This window comes from Thalassophryne amazonica, chromosome 11 (genome assembly GCF_902500255.1).
Source record: "Thalassophryne amazonica chromosome 11, fThaAma1.1, whole genome shotgun sequence".
NCBI classification, from domain to species: Eukaryota; Metazoa; Chordata; class Actinopteri; order Batrachoidiformes; family Batrachoididae; genus Thalassophryne; species Thalassophryne amazonica.
The window spans coordinates 18,836,148-18,854,305 of record NC_047113.1 but is presented as its reverse complement, the minus strand read 5'-3'; the positions used below and the strand labels follow the sequence as shown (position 1 = coordinate 18,854,305).

At 43.8% G+C, this 18,158-nt stretch overlaps 1 protein-coding gene across 1 annotated transcript in view; it reads right to left on the bottom strand.

Moving 5' to 3' along the window:
* The window catches only part of adam19b (ADAM metallopeptidase domain 19b), a 67,595-nt gene that overhangs the window by 6,015 nt on the left and 43,422 nt on the right, over positions 1 to 18,158 (bottom strand). Inside the window, exons 11-18 of the mRNA XM_034181037.1 lie at positions 16,906 to 17,045; positions 16,588 to 16,765; positions 16,376 to 16,465; positions 13,647 to 13,842; positions 13,098 to 13,206; positions 12,786 to 13,002; positions 1,475 to 1,552; positions 20 to 128 (exon numbers count right to left, since the gene is read on the bottom strand). Of these exons, the coding sequence (XP_034036928.1) occupies positions 20 to 128; positions 1,475 to 1,552; positions 12,786 to 13,002; positions 13,098 to 13,206; positions 13,647 to 13,842; positions 16,376 to 16,465; positions 16,588 to 16,765; positions 16,906 to 17,045 (1,117 nt within the window). The remainder of the gene's footprint in view (positions 1 to 19; positions 129 to 1,474; positions 1,553 to 12,785; positions 13,003 to 13,097; positions 13,207 to 13,646; positions 13,843 to 16,375; positions 16,466 to 16,587; positions 16,766 to 16,905; positions 17,046 to 18,158) is intronic.

Below are 18,158 nucleotides of genomic sequence, written 5' to 3'. Positions count from 1 at the left end.
AGCAGACATAAAGTCTCACTGCGGCTGACGACAGGTCCGCTGTCCACGCTCCCGCCTGACCCCTTCTGGTCACACAGAGGAGGAGCCCAGCCTGGGTCACAGTGACAATTATGATTGTTGTTGCACAGCTGGTGAGAGAAGAAAACATTTGTTTGTGTTCTACAAAATATTAGCAATTACAATCACATGGAGCCTGTCAGGTGTTAGAAGGCAAAAACAACAACAACAACAAAAAATCAAGTGCAGACCAGTGAATGAGTTGTCTCAAAATAATTATCACACACTCGAATGAGTATTTCACACAAAACACACACACACAATACCAAAATCACTTGTTACAAATTAAAAACATGTTTATGTTAAAAAAAATCTGCCAATGGAAAATCTGCAAATTCAAGATTTCTTTAAATAAAGTCTTTAAATTCGCTGAGAAGATGAGATATATTTCACTAATATGAGGAAATGTCACATCTTTTACAAACAACACTGCACTTTAAAAATCTTACAGTTGGTCAAAAACGCTTGCTCCATCTCCGTACCAACAGGCAAACATGGTGGAGGTAGCATTGTGGTCTGGGGCTATTTTGCTACCAGTGTTAGTGGTGCATTGTACAAAGTGGATGGAGTAATGAAGAAGGACTACTTACATATTCTTCAACATCACCTCAAATCAACAGATAGATGACTGAAACATGCCCCCCTTTTGGGTGTTCCAACAGGACAATGATTCCAATCACACATCAAAACTGGTTTTAGGTTGAATAAAGCAGGGATCGGGAATGGCCTTCCCAAAGCCCCAACCTCAACCCTAATAAAAATTTGTGGTCTACACTTAAAAGCCTGGTACGTGCCAGGAAACCAACCAGTTTAAATGAACTCTATCAATTCTTCAAAGAAGAGTGGTCAAATATCCAGCCAGAATTATGCCAGAAGCTTGTTGATGGCTACCAAAAGCATCTGGTCAAGGTGCAACTTGAGGGACATTTAACCAAATATTAGTGGGGGTGCATGTATATATTTGAGCCTGTGTGGATCAGAGAAGATCTACAATAAATTCAAAGTTGTTCACCCAGTTCTTGTTTTATAAAGTCATTAATGATGTCTGCTATACAATCATTCCATCATAACAAAAGAACATTTCAAGGACATCATTAAAAACCTAAAATTACCATGACATTCATTATGAGTGCGTGCAAATGTATGACCATAACTGCATGAAAACATCAAACAAGATGTTTCCAAGACTTTAAACACACCTAAAACACTTAAGATTTTTGAGATGTGGTAGCTTAAGTTCTTATACTGTATCTCACTTGTTTGGCGATTGTGTTTTACATTAATTGTAGATTAGAAATTTTAACAAGAAATTAGACAAATATACAGTACTTGGTAAGATGTGATATTTTTGCAGTGCATAAGGAAACTGAAGGTAAGTCAAATAAACTGGTCTACCTCAGCTAACAGTGAAACCTACCCCGTGTCTGTGACACTTGGCACTGCACTCGTCAGCTCTGAGAAAAGATGCATTGCGGCATTCTCCTTCAAAGCATATCTGATCAAAAGAAGCAAGTGGGACAAAGAGAGTCAGAGAAAGTTTTCAGAAAAAAAAAAAAAAAAAGACCACTCACACTGTGATACAGTGTAAACTCCAAAAGAGAACTTTGAAAGTTTTCATGTCAGTGGTAGAATTTCTTGGTGGCACCGTTGCTTCCTGTAAAAATCACATCTGTTGTTTATTTTCATCAGTGGTGGGCACAGTTACGCTAATCCACTAACTGCTAATTAGCGAAGCTACCTTTTTCGGTCGCGGATTAGCTTTTCTGCTAACTTTGAAATCCATCAGCGGACTAATTAGCTTCTGCTAAATTTAGTTCCACTAACTTTCAGTCCGCTAACATTTTTTTTACTGGCATAGTGGGTAAAGCTTAATGGTCAAAAATATTTGTAAACCCTAAAATCATACGTTAGTTTCTGTCTGTTGCATGTTTTGCAACAGTCAGACCACTGTGAGGAGCTCTGCCCTCCCCGAACAGAAAGGGGTGGGCCGGTGTCGCAGACCAAATGGTCCACCCCTAAAAATTGGTCCGCCTTTTGCATCTACGTGTAGCTGCCATCGAAGTCAGAATAAATAAATACACAATAGATTAGGATAAAAATATAGAGTTCAGAAATATATTCATTTATAGTAGCAATAGTTTAATCTTAAAAGCTTCATTTATTTATTTCATGTATTTTGTTTGTGTTGACGTTATGTCAAGTCTTAAGTAAAGGGGGAACCAAAGTCTGCCACCGCGGGTTGAAGGGGAGTTTTTTGAGGGTCGCTACTTGTTGTTTTGTTAGCAATCCGGACCAAGCTAGCAGGCAGATACCACGTTGATTCCTCTGCCTAAGACCTGCAATGTTTCAAGAAGTTTGGATAAAGGTGTATAATACATTGAAGGACTGAAGAAAGATTTCTAATTTTCTCTCAAGGGAAAGCAGCCAATGAGGTACATTTATGTAATACAACAGCACGGTCACGTTTTTTTTTTTTTTGGTTAGTCTTTGCATGGAATAAGTTGTGTTTTACTAGTTCTCACGGCACACTATCATGCTCTACGTGTGATTAAAGCCAGTAACCAAAGGAACGACTTGGTTTCGTGATTTCGGCTTGAGAGGGAATTACAGTGAGAACTCAGCCATTGCAACACGAAGGGAGAGCGTGACCAGCAGCCAGCAAGGAGCCAGCGTGCGCGCCCGCCTGTTGTCGGAGCTGTAAAGATAATCGGGATGTCGGAGGAGCTACTCGTCAAAGGACAGTATGTAGACTGCCGGTAACCTAAGAGAGTTGTGTGGTTATGCCAACGGGAAGCACGTTTGAGTGAAGTTAAATGTGAAGACGTGGAGTAGCCTCTACAACTGCTAAAAGGACTCTTTGAGTTTTAAGATTCAGTCGGACTGATTGCACTCAGCATAAAGATAAGTTTAAGGACTTAACAAGGAATGCTTGCCTTTGAGTTTGAAGTGTTACTAAGGTTTAATGTGATAACTTTTCTTATTATTCTATATACGAGGTCTGTCCATAAAGTAATGGTCCTTTTTATTTTTTTCAAAAACTATATGGATTTGATTCATATGTTTTTACGTCAGCCAAGCTTGAACCTTCGTGCGCATGCGTGAGTTTTTCCACGCCTGTCGGTTGCGTCATTCGCCTGTGAGCACGCCTTGTGGGAGGAGTGGTCCAGCCCCCTCGTCGGATTTTCATTGTCAGGAAATGGCGGAATGATTTGGGCTTTTTTTCCATCAGAATTTTTTCAGAAACTGTTAGAGACATGCAGCTGGAAACCATTCGAAAAATTTATCTGGCTTTCGGTGAAAGTTTTACGGGCTTCACAGAGAATAAGGACTGTTACTACAGCTTTAAGGACGGCCCACAATGGCACTTGGCGCGCCGCGCTCCGAGCTGCGACGACGAGGCAGAAACCACCAGATCATTTCTAAACAGATCGCTCTGTGGAGCCGGGACCATCATGTGCAATTTTGGACATCAGCCATTTTCTGGCAGATTTCACTTTTAACAAGAGATTTTGTCATGGAAAGCTGCGCAGAGGCTTCGCGCGTCACGACCGATTCGCTGATGGATCGAGACAAAGGAACACCTCAGTTTCGGAGTGCCAGACGACAAGTTGGGACATGTCCAGCTCTCCACAATTTCTCTTATACTCACTCGACTGGTAAGCACTGAAAGCCAAATAGGCATGAGAAGACAAATCATGGCATTCAGACATGTCGGAAGTTAATGGAGAAGCCTGTCAAAGAGCGAGTTAAGTATGTGCAGACAAAGAAACTGTTTTGCATTGTTAAAGCCAGGACACCACTCAAGGACTTGTGAAAGGAGGAGTGTTTGCAGCGTGTGCAAGGGGAGGCATCCCACATGTTTGCATGAAGACCGTGCCAAGGCAGATGAAAAGGTCCAAATTGATGGACAAAACGAGAGTGGAAAACCCTCAAAGAGAAAGGAAAGGTCTAAAGAGCCTAAACATAGTGACACAGAGTCTACGACTAGTGAAGTAGCAAACACAGCTATGTCTAACCTGTTGTGTGGGCCGCCCGAAGAGGAGGTACTGCTGGCCAACACCAGAGGGCGCTCTGCCTGTAGACGGGCTTCAGGCACCAGAGGGTGCAGTTCGCCGCCAGGGACCCTGACAGCTGTCCTTCATCATCTCATCTAGCCATCCATAAAAGCCTGGAGAAGACACCACACCCCTGCCGAGAAATCTTCTGAGGTACTCAGGTAAACTCTCAGCCGTCTTTGTCTGTTTCAGCTAAGCTTATTGTTGCAACGTACTTTGCTGCTAAGCTCGAAAAGCTGTACTTTATATTCTGAGTTTGCAGACGTTTCAGTACACTTGCAGCTGGTCAGGAGGAGTTGGCGTTTCCACTCCTCAGCTGTTAAGTGAAATCAGGATCTGCACGACTGTGATATTGTGAGAAGTGGTAGGTGGTGTTTTTTTTCCCTTCATTATCAGAACTCTGCTGACTGTTTGCTGGGTGTGTCCACACACCCACCCTTGACTGTTTCTGCTTCCTGCCAGCAGTACCCGATCTGACAGCTGGAGACGGTGGCCACCTGGTGACTCGGGACTTGGCGGCTCCGGTGTGTTCCAGATCCGTTGGCGGTGGAAATCGTGTGGGTCCCGACTCTTATCTGGACAGGCCTCTCCTATCCTCGAGCCTGCCCACATGACACCAACTATACAAATTGACTGTAGTATTGAATTGTATCTGTATCCGTTGTGCACATTTCACAACATTAAAAGTGTTACTCTTTATTTCCATTGACCGTTCATTTACGCCCCCTGTTGTGGGTCCGTGTCACTACACTTTCACACAACATAACCAAGTCATTCACAATGGGAATAGCACATATGCGTCCACAATAGTGCCGGTTTGGCTGTCAATGACAAGTAACCCAGATGCCGAAGTTCTGGTTTACGCTCTTCTGGACAGTCAGAGCGATAGCACCTTCATCCTACAAGAAAGAGTAGAGACTCTGGATACCCAGAAGGAGCCTGTGCAATTAAGGCTTTCCACACTTGCATCTAAGCAGACTATGATTCCAAGTCACAAGTTAGTTGGGTTGCAAGTCAGAGGGTTTTCCTCCTCCAAGAAAATCCCTCTTCCCGTGACTTATTCGCGAGACTTTATCCCTGCTAGTCTAAGCCACATTCCTACACCCAAGACAGCAAGAGCATGGTCTCATTTAGAACACCTCGCCGAAGAGATCGCTCCTCTCATAGACTGCGACGTCGGTCTGCTCATAGGGCACAATTGTTCTCAAGCCCTGTTGCCAAGAGAAATTGTATCAGGCAAGGATGACGAGCCATTTGCAGTAAGGACCGATCTTGGCTGGAGCATAGTTGGCTGCGTCAACCCCTGTGTTGACTATGGAGACGCCATTGGGAGCAGCCACAGAATCATTGTGAGACAAGTCACACCAAGTTTACAGCTACCTAATGACTTAACAAGTCAAGTTCAGTACATATGCAGAACCCAAGTCAAGGAAGTCATTGTTCCTACAGACGTGCTGAAAGTACTTCAGTTAGACTTCAGCGAGAGAAACGTGGAAGACGCTCATTTTTCTCAGGATGACCTTCACTTCATTTCAAAAATGGAGGAGGGCATAAAGACACAAGCGAATGGACAGCGTGAAATGCCACTGCCATTTAAATAAGACAAGCCATGTCTGCCTAACAATCTGAAGTGCGCAGATCATCGCCTCCGGTATCTGAAAGGGAGATTTGAGAAAGATAAGCAATACCATAAGGACTACGTTGCATTCATGAGTGACATCATATCCTGTGGAGATGCTGAGAAAGTTCCAGAAGGTGAACTCCAACGGGGCTCTTGCTGGTACATTCCACATCACAGAGTCTACCACCATCAAAAACTAGGGAAGATTCGCATGGTGTTTGACTGTTCAGCTAAGTTCGAAGGAGTATCACTTAACGACCATCTACTCACTGGACCAGAGTTGACAAATACCTTGGTAGGCGTCCCCTGTTGATTCAGGAAGGGCCCAGTAGCTGTGATGTGTGATATGGAGCGCATGTTTCACCAGTTTTGGGTCAGAACAGAAGATCAGGACTACCTCAGGTTCCTTTGATGGGACAACAGGGACATCGCGTCGGAGCCATCAGTTTACCGAATGAAGGTGCACCTATTCGGTGCAGCCTCGTCACCCGGCTGTGCGAACTATGGCCTGAAACACGTCGTTGCACAAGGACGAGGTCGATTCAGTGAGGCAACAATCCACTTCATTGAGAGGAACGTTTACGTCGATGATGGCCTGATAAGTGTCTCAATGCCGGAAGAAGCCATAAAGTTGGTAGCTGAAGCCAGAGAGCTTTGCAGCTCTGGAAGATTGTGCATCCACAAGTTTGTTTCTAATTGCCAAGAAGTGCTTGAATCCCTCCCAAAGGAAGAGTGTGCAGATGCATCAAGAAGCCAAGACCTGGCTCTGGGTGAACCCCAGATAGAGAGAGCCCTAGGCGTTAAATGGTGTGTCACGTCGGACCACTTCAGCTTCAGAGTGGTGGTGGACGAACGCCCACTCTCAAGAAGAGGAGTGTTGTCGACTGTGGCCTCCATCTTTGACCCCTTAGGCTTTGTCGCTCCCTTTATCTTGATCAGGCAAACAAACACTTCAGCAAATGTGCCATGACAAGGTGGGATGGGATGATCCGCTGCCAGATGATCTGAGACCACGGTGGGAGTCCTGGCTCCTGGACTTGAAGAACCTGGCAGGCGTCAAGATTCAGCGATGCTATCTCCCATCAGAGTTCAAGCAAGTCCAAAAGTACAAACTCCGTTACTTCTCCGATGCAAGCATCCTGGGGTATGGAGAATGTACATACCTGAGAGTGATAAGCAAAACAGGACAAATCCACTGCTCCTTAGTGATGAGCAAAGCCCGAGTGGCCCCCACTAAGGGCACAACTGTGCCAAGACTCGAGCTATCGGCAGCAGTTGTAGCTGTACGCATGAGTGACATGCTTAGAAAGGAGCTAGAAATAGATGCTCAAGAAGTCTTTTGGACAGACTCAAAGGTCATCCTTGGATATGTGAACAACGATGCAAGAAGATTCCACGTGTTTGTGGCAAATCGCATCCAGCGAATTAAAGACAGCACTAGACCGGATCAGTGGAGAGGTCTATGGGCAAAGGAGCTCATTGCCTCCAACTGGTTTTCTGGTCCTGAATTTCTCTGGTGGGAAGAACTTCCCAGTGGAAATGTTGAGGTAGAAGATGTAAGAGCAGATGACGCTGAGGTGCACAATGTCTTCGTAAACAAGGCTTCAGCTACAGAAGTTTCACTGCTGGATCGCTTCCTTAAGTTCTCCTGCTGGACAAGATTAATCAAGGCCATCACTCCTCTCATGCGATACCAAGAAATAATGAAGCCATAAATCTACAAGAGAGGAGCGATGCTGAAGCTACCATCATTAGCCTTGTTCAGAGAGAAGCTTTCGCGGAAGAAATCCAAGCCCTTCAACATGGGAAGGAGCTCATTAAAACCAGTAAGCTACACAGACTGAACCCTTTCCTTGACGAACAGGGAATCCTCAGGGTGGGAGGTCGGCTGACGCAAGCTGATTTGCACCATCACATCAAGCATCCAGCTATTTTACCTGCCAAAGGTCATGTAACAAGATTGCTCATACAGCATTATCATCAACAAGTACAACATCAAGGACGTGGCATAACAGTCAATGAGCTGCGAGCCAATGGATTTTGGATACTCGGATGCAGTCATGCCGTCTCATCCTGCATTAACAAGTGTGTCAAGTGCAGAAAGTTTAGAAGGTCCACAGAGCATCAGCAAATGGCAGACTTGCCGCGAGATTGCATGGAAGAAACACCTCCGTTTACGTATTGTGGAATAGACTGCTTTGGACCATTCCATGTTAAGGATGGAAGGAAGGAGTCAAAGCGCTACGGCTTGCTGTTTACTTGCTTATGTTCTCGTGCAGTTCACATAGAGCTTCTCGAAGAGATGACCACAGACTTTTTCATCATCGCTCTACGTGCCTTCATAGCCATACGTGGCAATGTTCGATAACTCCGCTGTGATCAAGGCACCAATTTCATTGGTGCCAGGCGCGAGTTCGTAGAGGCCTTAAAGGAGATGGATCAAGAACGCCTAAAGATACTGGACTGTGAGTTTGTTATGAATCCACCATCGGCAAGCCACATGGGTGGTGCCTGGGAAAGGCAGATTCGAACAATAAGAAGTGTGCTTACGTCTATCCTTGATCAGTCCTCCAATCGACTCGATAGTCCATCATTGAGGACCTACTTCTACGAAGTAATGGCGATCATTAACAGTCGACCATTAACAGCTCACTTATTGAACGATCCTACAGGACCGCAGCCTCTTTCACCTAATCATATACTGACAATGAAGTCCTCTAACATTCTTCCACCACCTGGAAAGTTTGAAGGAGAAGACCTCTACCTTCGGAAGAGGTGGCGCAAGGTCCAATACATAGCCAATGAGTTTTGGTCCAGATGGCGCAAAGAATATCTGCTTAACTTGCAACCGCGTCAGAAATGGCAACGAAAGTGCAGAAATGCTAAGGTTAATGATATAGTGATTGTGCAAGATGACACTGCCCCAAGAACTGAGTGGAAGTTGGCAAAGGTCACAAAGGTCTATCCTGCAGAAGATGGTTGCGTAAGGAAACTACAACTGCTGATCAGTAACTCAACTTTGGATAAAGAAGGAAAACGCATTGGGAAGCCAGTGTACTTGGAGAGACCGATTCATAAGACGGTCACCCTGACTGAAGCCGAGTGATGCAGCCACACGTTCTTGTAATGTGCTTTATCATCTAGGGCTAGTCTAGTATGTAGGTTTGAGTAAAATCACAAGTGATTTGGTGGGAGTGTAGCTACCATCGAAGTCAGAATAAATAAATACATAATAGATTAGGATAAAAATATAGAGTTCATAAATATATTCATTTATAGTAACAATAGTTTAATCTTAAAAGCTTCATTTATTTATTTCATGTATTTTGTTTGTTTTGACATTATGTCAAGTCTTAAGTAAAGGGGGAACCAAAGTCTGCCGCAGCGGGTTGAAGGGGAGTTTTTTGAGGGTCGCTACTTGTTGTTTTGTTAGTAATCTGGACAAAGCTAGCAGGCAGATACCACGTTGATTCCTCTGCCTAAGACCTGCAATGTTTCAAGAAGTTTGGATAAAGGTGCATAATACATTGAAGGACTGAAGAAAGATTTCTAATTTTCTCTCAAGGGAAAGCGGGCAATGGGGTACATTTATGTAATACAACAGCACGGTCGCGTTTTTTTTTTTTGGTTAGTCTTTGCATGGAATAAGTTGTGTTTTATTTGTTTTCTGTCTGTATGCTTACTAGTTCTCACGGCACACTATCATGTTCTACATGTGATTAAAGCCAGTAACCAAAGGAACGACTTGGTTTCGTGATTTCGGCTTGAGAGGGAATTACACTACGCATGCGTCATTTTGGACTACAGCAGCAAGTCTGAGATGGAGTCTCTTCACCCAAAGCAATCAAATGGATTAATGGGATCATTAACCATCATATGATGAAGGTAAAACCTCTTAAATCATTCTAAAATCAGTTTTAAGCAGAAAGGAGGTGAAATTCTGCGACGTTTGAATTGTCCGACATGCATTGAACGCATCAGCTAGCAGCTTGTTTCGCCACACCGCTTCTGCCGCCTTTTATGATGAAATAATGCTGAATTTATGTGGAAATGATTGTTGTACTAAAGCTTCAGATATCTGTCGCTGAGATAGATGATGACTGGTGCGCAGTCTGAAGCAGAAACGAGATGTTAATCCATGAACCACGTCATTAGGGGGGACCAATTGTTAGGGAGACCGTTCAGTTGGCGACACCGGCTGCCCGCTGAGTTCGGCTCTTTGTTCATTTGGCTTTGTGATTGCCTTTGAATTTACTCAGCAGCCCCTGTGGTGCTTAAACTCAAAACTGACTTATCAGTAGCCGACAGTGGACTGAGTCGATACAAAAAGGTAGCGGTTAGCTGTAACTTCTGCAAAAAAAATTTTAGCGATCGGTTTAGCGCTATAAATATTAACTTTTCAGTTAGCAGATTAGCGGCTATCGAAGCTAACTTTTTGCTTAGCTGTGCCCACCACTGATTTTCATTATGTATGTTTATTTCCTGCAACAATCCCAGACATGTCCACTAGGTGGCAGATACATTTGTTATCTTCTTCATATAAAAGAAAGCTGTATGTAACTACCTACACTCAACAAAAATATAAACGCAACACTTTTGGTTTTGCTCCCATTTTGTATGAGATGAACTCAAAGATCTAAAACTTTTTCCATACACAATATCACCATTTCCCTCAAATATTGTTCACAAACCAGTCTAAATCTGTGATAGTGAGCACTTCTCCTTTGCCGAGATAATCCATCCCACCTCACAGGTGTGCCATATCAAGATGCTGATTAGACACCATGATTAGTGCACAGGTGTGCCTTAGACTGCCCACAATAAAAGGCCACTCTGAAAGGTGCAGTTTTATCACACAGCACAATGCCACAGATGTCGCAAGATTTGAGGGAGCGTGCAATTGGCATGCTGACAGCAGGAATGTCAACCAGAGCTGTTGCTTGTGTATTGAATGTTCATTTCTCTACCATAAGCCGTCTCCAAAGGCGTTTCAGAGAATTTGGCAGTACATCCAACCAGCCTCACAACCGCAGACCACGTGTAACCACACCAGCCCAGGACCTCCACATCCAGCATGTTCACCTCCAAGATCGTCTGAGACCAGCCACTCTGACAGCTGCTGAAACAATCGGTTTGCATAACCAAAGAATTTCTGCACAAACTGTCAGAAACCGTCTCAGTGAAGCTCATCTGCATGCTCGTCGTCCTCATCGGGGTCTCGACCTGACTCCAGTTCGTCGTCGTAACCGACTTGAGTGGGCAAATGCTCACATTCGCTGGCGTTTGGCACGTTGGAGATTTATTCTCTTCACGGTTGAATCCCGGTTCACACTGTCCAGGGCAGATGGCAGACAGCGTGTGGCGTCGTGTGGGTGAGCGGTTTTCTGATGTCAATGTTGTGGATCGAGTGGCCCATGGTGGCGGTGGGGTTATGGTATGGGCAGGCATCTGTTATGGACGAAGAACACAGGTGCATTTTATTGATGGCATTTTGAATGCATAGAGATACTGTGACGAGATCCTGAGGCCCATTGTTGTGCCATACATCCAAGAACATCACCTCATGTTGCAGCAGGATAATGCACGGCCCCATGTTGCAAGGATCTGTACACAATTCTTGGAAGCTGAAAATGTCCCAGTTCTTGCATGGCCGGCATACTCACCGGACATGTCACCCATTGAGCATGTTTGGGATGCTCTGGACCGGCGTATACGACAGCATGTACCAGTTCCTGCCAATATCCAGCAACTTCGCACAGCCATTGAAGAGGAGTGGACCAACATTCCACAGGCCACAATTGACAACCTGATCAACTCTATGCGAATGAGATGTGTTGCACTGCACGAGGCAAATGGTGGTCACACCAGATACTGACTGGTATCCCCCCCCAATAAAACAAAACTGCAGCTTTCAGAGTGGCCTTTTATTGTGGACAGTCTAAGGCACACCTGTGCACTAATCATGGTGTCTAATCAGCATCTTGATATGGCACACCTGTGAGGTGGGATGGATTATCTCAGCAAAGGAGAAGTGCTCACTATCACAGATTTAGACTGGTTTGTGAACAATATTTGAGGGAAATGCTGATATTGTGTATGTGGAAAAAGTTTTAGATCTTTGAGTTCATCTCATCAAAATGGGAGCAAAACCAAAAGTGTTGCGTTTATATTTTTGTTGAGTGTATATATGTAGGCCCGTGAAAAACCTTCACATTGACTGTCACAAAAAGCATCACAGCATTGACTGTATTGACATTGACTATACATTAATTCACACAATTGACACCAGTGCGCATTCACATCAGGCAAAAGCAGAGACCATCAATTACGTAAGTACTTGTATAATAGAGTGTATTTTACTCTATTTAGACTGGGACCAAATGTTACCCCAACAGAGTAAATTTTACTCAGCAAAATTTACTGTGTTGGTTCATGCGCTGACATGCACTGTCAACTGTGGGGCCTTATATATAGATGGGTGTGTGCCTTTCCAAATCATGTACAATCAACTGAATTTACCCCAGGTGGACTCCAGTAAGGCTGGAGAAACAGCTCAAGGATGATCAATGGAAACAGGAGGTGCCTGAGGTCAATTTTAAGTTTCATGGCAAAGGCTGTGGATACTTATGTACATGTGATTTCCTGCTTTTTCAATTTTTAATAAATTTGCAAAAATCTCACATAAACCTTTTTCACATTGTCATTATGGGGTATTGTGTGTAGAAGTTTGAGGTAAAAAAAAATTAATTGCATCCATTGTGAAATAAGGCTGTAACATAACAAAATGTGGAAAAAGTGAAGCGCTGTGAATACTTGCCGGATGCACGGTAAGTGGATCCAGTATTTTATGTTAGATGCTCTGATGCAATTCCAGACATACATGGAGAATGGGGCACAGATGGTCTTGTACTGTGAAACTTATGCTCTGGAAGCTGTACATTTCCAGGCTTTTTTAAAAAGCCTGGAAATTTCATGTATGCAAAAGACAACAACAATATGTGGGTGTGTAAAAAACAAACTGAAGCTTCATTTAATTTCTCCATGAGCCTTACAGAGTCATCACCACACTTGGTGCCCGTCAGAACCAGGCCTGGATCCAGAGTGTCGCCGTCCTCCTCCCAGTCGTCCTGTCCAGGTTTGTAGACATGTGTTCCCCTGCACAGTAGCTCCTGACTCCCCACACGGATTGTGGTGGGTATGAGAACAGCGTTGTAACTGATGGGTTTGGAGGCTGAACTTAAACACTGAATCTTCCCACATTTAGAATCCCTGGCAGAAAACAATCAAACCAATATCTAGGTGTAGAGTTTGCTTTCAGCTGTATGTGACTGAACGTGCATGTTTCTCAATGTTTAGTTCTTCACCTGTCTTTACAGCTCCTGTACTTCCCAAGCAGATCTTTGCCACAGTTCCCAAACATATCCCCAGCCTCGTTCACCTGCTGAAAGCAAAGGTCAGGTGCAGCACGACCATCTGTTGAGACAAAATGTATATAAATGACAAGCATGCTATTTCCACGAAAATGCATGCACAGTGTGTTATGCACCACTTGATGGACAACAGATGGTAGATCTGACTGTTCTATAGGCCTCCAGCAGCACTACAAAGACTCCTCAAAGAGTCTGTCACTGCATGAATGTGGAAATGATCCAAAAACAAACCTCTGAACCACTAAGGACTCATTATCAACATTATGCAGCCTGTCTGTTTTTAGAAAAACTGTAAGTTTAACCACTTCATGGACTAACTCTAAGTGCACCTGACAGTCTAAAAGTGGTGGATCCCGTTAGGGAATCTTCATGTAATGCATGCTTAACAACAGAAGAACACCATATGAAACTAATGAAAAATTTGTTTGTCATAGTGTAGTTTAACGTGAGAACAAGTCTTTGATAAGCGATCAGCTGACCGACCTTGTCCCCACAGAGCCTGGCACTGTTGCTCCAGGGTGAGACACATGCCGGTATAACAGTAGGCCCGCCCGCCTGCACACGATGTGCCATCCATCAAGTAAAAGTTAGCAGGACACGACTCTGCTTTGCCATTGCAGTACTCCGGCAGATCACACGGGCCTGAGGGTGCACGGCACAGCACACCCGGGCTCTTCAACTTCATAATGAGGAAAAAGAGGTGAGATGTCCAGCAAAGCAGACAGAAAGAAAGACAAAGTCACAGAGTTACAACTCAGGAGAAAATGTGAGAATTCTGGCAGCTTTCTGAAAAAAAAAGTAGATTTAACAGGTGGCAGTTTCTCTGTAATTATGTATTTTTATTGCATCCAATTAAATAATAAATAAATCACAAAATTCAGGATTCTTTTAAAACACATGATCTAATTTAATGAAAAAGAAATCATAAAATAGTCTATTGTATTAAGTTTTTCTTATGTTGTATTGTCATTTTTTTCTTACAAAAATATAAAACAGAAAAACAAAAAACACAAGGATGTGTGTAATTTTAAAGCAACTGTATACTTTGTGAAAATATATTATTTCTACTATAATAACTCCAAAATAAAAATTATGACTCATTTTGGGTGGAAAACATTTATTTTGCAGGGCTAAGACTTGTTTCAAAGAGCAAATATGTGCTACTTATTACACAGGCATCGTAAGCAAATTTGACCTGGAGCAAGGTGGGGGGTGGTTGGGGGGGGTGTAGTGCTACAGTATACGTTGCCAGCATCACAAGGTGGTCAAAGAGGCTGGGGGGGTGTCCAGGGAGATTTCAGAATAATTTTTTGACATAAATGTTAGAAGCTGATTTAGATTTAAATAAAAAAAAAAATCTGATTTACGAGGTCTGTGAGAAAAGTATCCGACCTTATTATTTTTTTTAAAAACCATATGGATTTGAATCACGTGTGATTACATCAGCCAAGCTTGAACCCTCATGGGCATGCAAGAGTTTTTTCACGCCTGTCGTCATTCGCCTGTGAGCACGCCTTGTGGAAGGAGTGGTCCAGCCCCCTCGTCAGAATTCCTTTGTCTGAGAAGTTGCTGAGAGACTGGCTGTGTGCTTGATCAAAATTTTTTCAAAAACTGTGAGGCACATCCGAGTGGACACCATTCGAGAAATTCAGCTGGTTTTCGGTGAAAATTTTAATGGCTGATGAGAGATTTTGGATTGTTTCTATCGCTGTAAGAACTTCCCACGAAGCGGGACGTCGCGCAGTGCTCCGAGGCGACGTCGTCATCCTGTTTCAAGCTGAAAACCTCCAAATTTAAGCCTCTGTTGACCCAGGACGTTGTGAGAGAACAGAGAACTTTCACAAGAGGTCAGAATCAGCAGTTTATCCGGACATTCCACTGTTAAAGGAGATTTTTTTTAATGAAAGACGTGCGGACGGACTGGCGCGTCGGCTCACAGCCGGCGCAGCGCACCCGCCACAGGAGAAACACCTCTGTTGGAAGCCTTAAGGACAAGTTGGAACATGCCCTGCTGTTAAACAATTTCTCAGATACTCACTCAACTGAAAGCCACCAAAAGCCGCCTGGATTTTACAAATGGTTATCAACACGGAGGTGTTTTCCCTGTGGCGGGCGCGCCGCACCGGCTGCGAGCTGACGTGCCAATCCGTCCGCACGTCTTTCATTAAAAAAATCTCCTTTAACAGTGGAATGTCCGGATAAACTGCTGATTCCGACCTCTTCTGAAAGTTCTCTGTTCTCTCACGAAGTCCTGGGTGAATAGAGGCTTAAATTTGGAGGTTTTCAGCTTGAAACAGGATGACGACGTCGCCTCGGAGCGCTGCGCGACGTCCCGCTCCGTGGGAAGTCCTTACAGCGATAGAAACAATCCAAAATCTCTCATCAGCTGTTAAAATTTACACTGAAAACCAGCTGAATTTCTCGAATGGTCTCCACTCGGATGTGCCTCACAGTTCTTGAAAAAATTTGATCAAGCACAGCGCCAGTCTCTCAGCAACTTCTCAGACAATGAAAATCCGACGAGGGGGCTGGACCACTCCTTCTACAAGGCGTGCTCACAGGCAAATGACGTCACCGACAGGTGTGAAAAAACTCACGCATGCGCACGAGGGTTCAAGCTTGGCTGATGTAATCACACGTGATTCAAATCCATATAGTTTTTAAAAAAAATAAAACTGTCGGTTTCTTTTCTAATAGACCTCGTATTCTGTTTCTAATTTATTTGATTTGTGATTTGTGTGTTTTGTAGATGGCCTGTTGGGTTACACACAACTATTGACGGGATTGGTTAGTCTAGATCAGTGATTCCTAATGTTTTTTATTCAGAGCCCGGACCCCTGTTTGGGAACCAAGGGTCTAGATAACAGGATCCCCTGAATGATATATTGATTTTATCTGACGTCATCATGACAGAGTTACTCCATCGTTACGCCGCTCCACGGGAGCGAATTGGCAAAATGATAGAGGAACTTCGTATGCCCAGTTTATGCTAGTTTTTACGTCAGTTATCACAGGATCTCACGTCAGAGCTATATTACTTGTGTTTACATTATATTCTCCTTCATGCACACCCCAGCGCAATCAATGTAATCAGCGCAATCAGCGCAAACCTTGAACTTGTATGAATTTGAGGGATCAAATTCATGCAAGTGTCAAGGTGGCTTTAGAGTGTGAGATGAAGAAAACTATTTAACAGTGTGTCTTGTCAATACCTTGCAGTTGTGGCAGCAGACACCATGAGCACATTCAGTTCCAGCTTTCAGAGTGCAGTTATTGGCATTACAGCAAGGACTCTTACACTCCTACACACACACACACAGTAAAACAAAAACAACCAAAAACAAGGTAAGATTCCTGTTTGAAACAATAATAATCACAATAATACATAGTGGACTATCACACAAATTGCAGACACATCACAAACCTCTTCCTCTCCACAGTCACATTCTTCTCCGTCCTCCAGGTAGCCATTACCGCAGCGCTGTCCTCCGTATAAGGTCCTGGTATTTGGAAGGTTAAAGAGGCACTTCCCTCCTCCTGAGCTCAGGTAGGCCTTCAGCTCCCTCAGGTTACAAGCATTAAATACACGTGGAAATGGGTGCCTGAGCACAGGCGGGCAGGAGGCAAACATTAATGTAGGTAAGACATGATTCATAGAGCAGATTGTAAAATCAAACTCAACTGGTTTGATTAGTGTACAGTATTTTTTTTTTTATTTAAGGTTTCACTTTGTGCAGAGTACCCAGTAGCGGCGGCCATGATGCATCCTCCGTCTTCATCTTTGGCCTTGCAGCAGCCAGTGCTGTCATGGCTCATACCAAAGTTGTGACCCATCTCGTGTGCCATGGTGGCAGCCACACCCACTGCCAACTCAGAATGATCCTATTTAAGGTGGAGGAAGATCACTTTGGTGCTGAAACATGTAGTTGATCAATTCATTTACAGAAAATTACACAGCAGCAATTCTGACATGTACAATGGCAACTATTCACTGGGTTTTTAAATCCCGTACTTAAAATTCAGGGGGGCAATAATTTTGGCTGTGACTATCTGCAAATGCAGATGTAAACCAGTATAATGTCACACAAAGCACATAGCTTTTGATGATGGAAAAACATACTTGTTATATTTTTACCCCGTGCGCAGCAGCAGTGCTGGTATTGTTTTCAGCCCTTTGTGTCTGCTTGATTTTGAACAACATAAATTAGACATATATATAGTATATCTACACATGTATATCCATAAATATAAACGCAACACTTTTGGTTTTGCTCCCATTTTGTATGAGATGAACTCAAAGATCTAAAACTTTTTCCACATACACAATATCACCATTTCCCTCAAATATTGTTCACAAACCAGTCTAAATCTGTGATAGTGAGCACTTCTCCTTTGCTGAGATAATCCATCCCACCTCACAGGTGTGCCATATCAAGATGCTGATTAGACACCATGATTAGTGCACATGTGTGCCTTAGACTGTCCACAATAAAAGGCCACTCTGAAAGGTGCAGTTTTGTTTTATTGGGGGGGATACCAGTCAGTATCTGGTGTGACCACCATTTGCCTCATGCAGTGCAACACATCTCCTTCGCATAGAGTTGATCAGGTTGTCAATTGTGGCCTGTGGAATGTTGGTCCACTCCTCTTCAATGGCTGTGCGAAGTTGCTGGATATTGGCAGGAACTGGTACATGCTGTCGTATACGCCGGTCCAGAACATCCCAAACATGCTCAATGGGTGACATGTCCGGTGAGTATGCCGGCCATGCAAGAACTGGGACATTTTCAGCTTCCAAGAATTGTGTACAGATCCTTGCAACATGGGGCCGTGCATTATCCTGCTGCAACATGAGGTGATGTTCTTGGATGTATGGCACAACAATGGGCCTCAGGATCTCGTCACGGTATCTCTGTGCATTCAAAATGCCATCAATAAAATGCACTTGTGTTCTTCGTCCATAACAGACGCCTGCCCATACCATAACCCCACCGC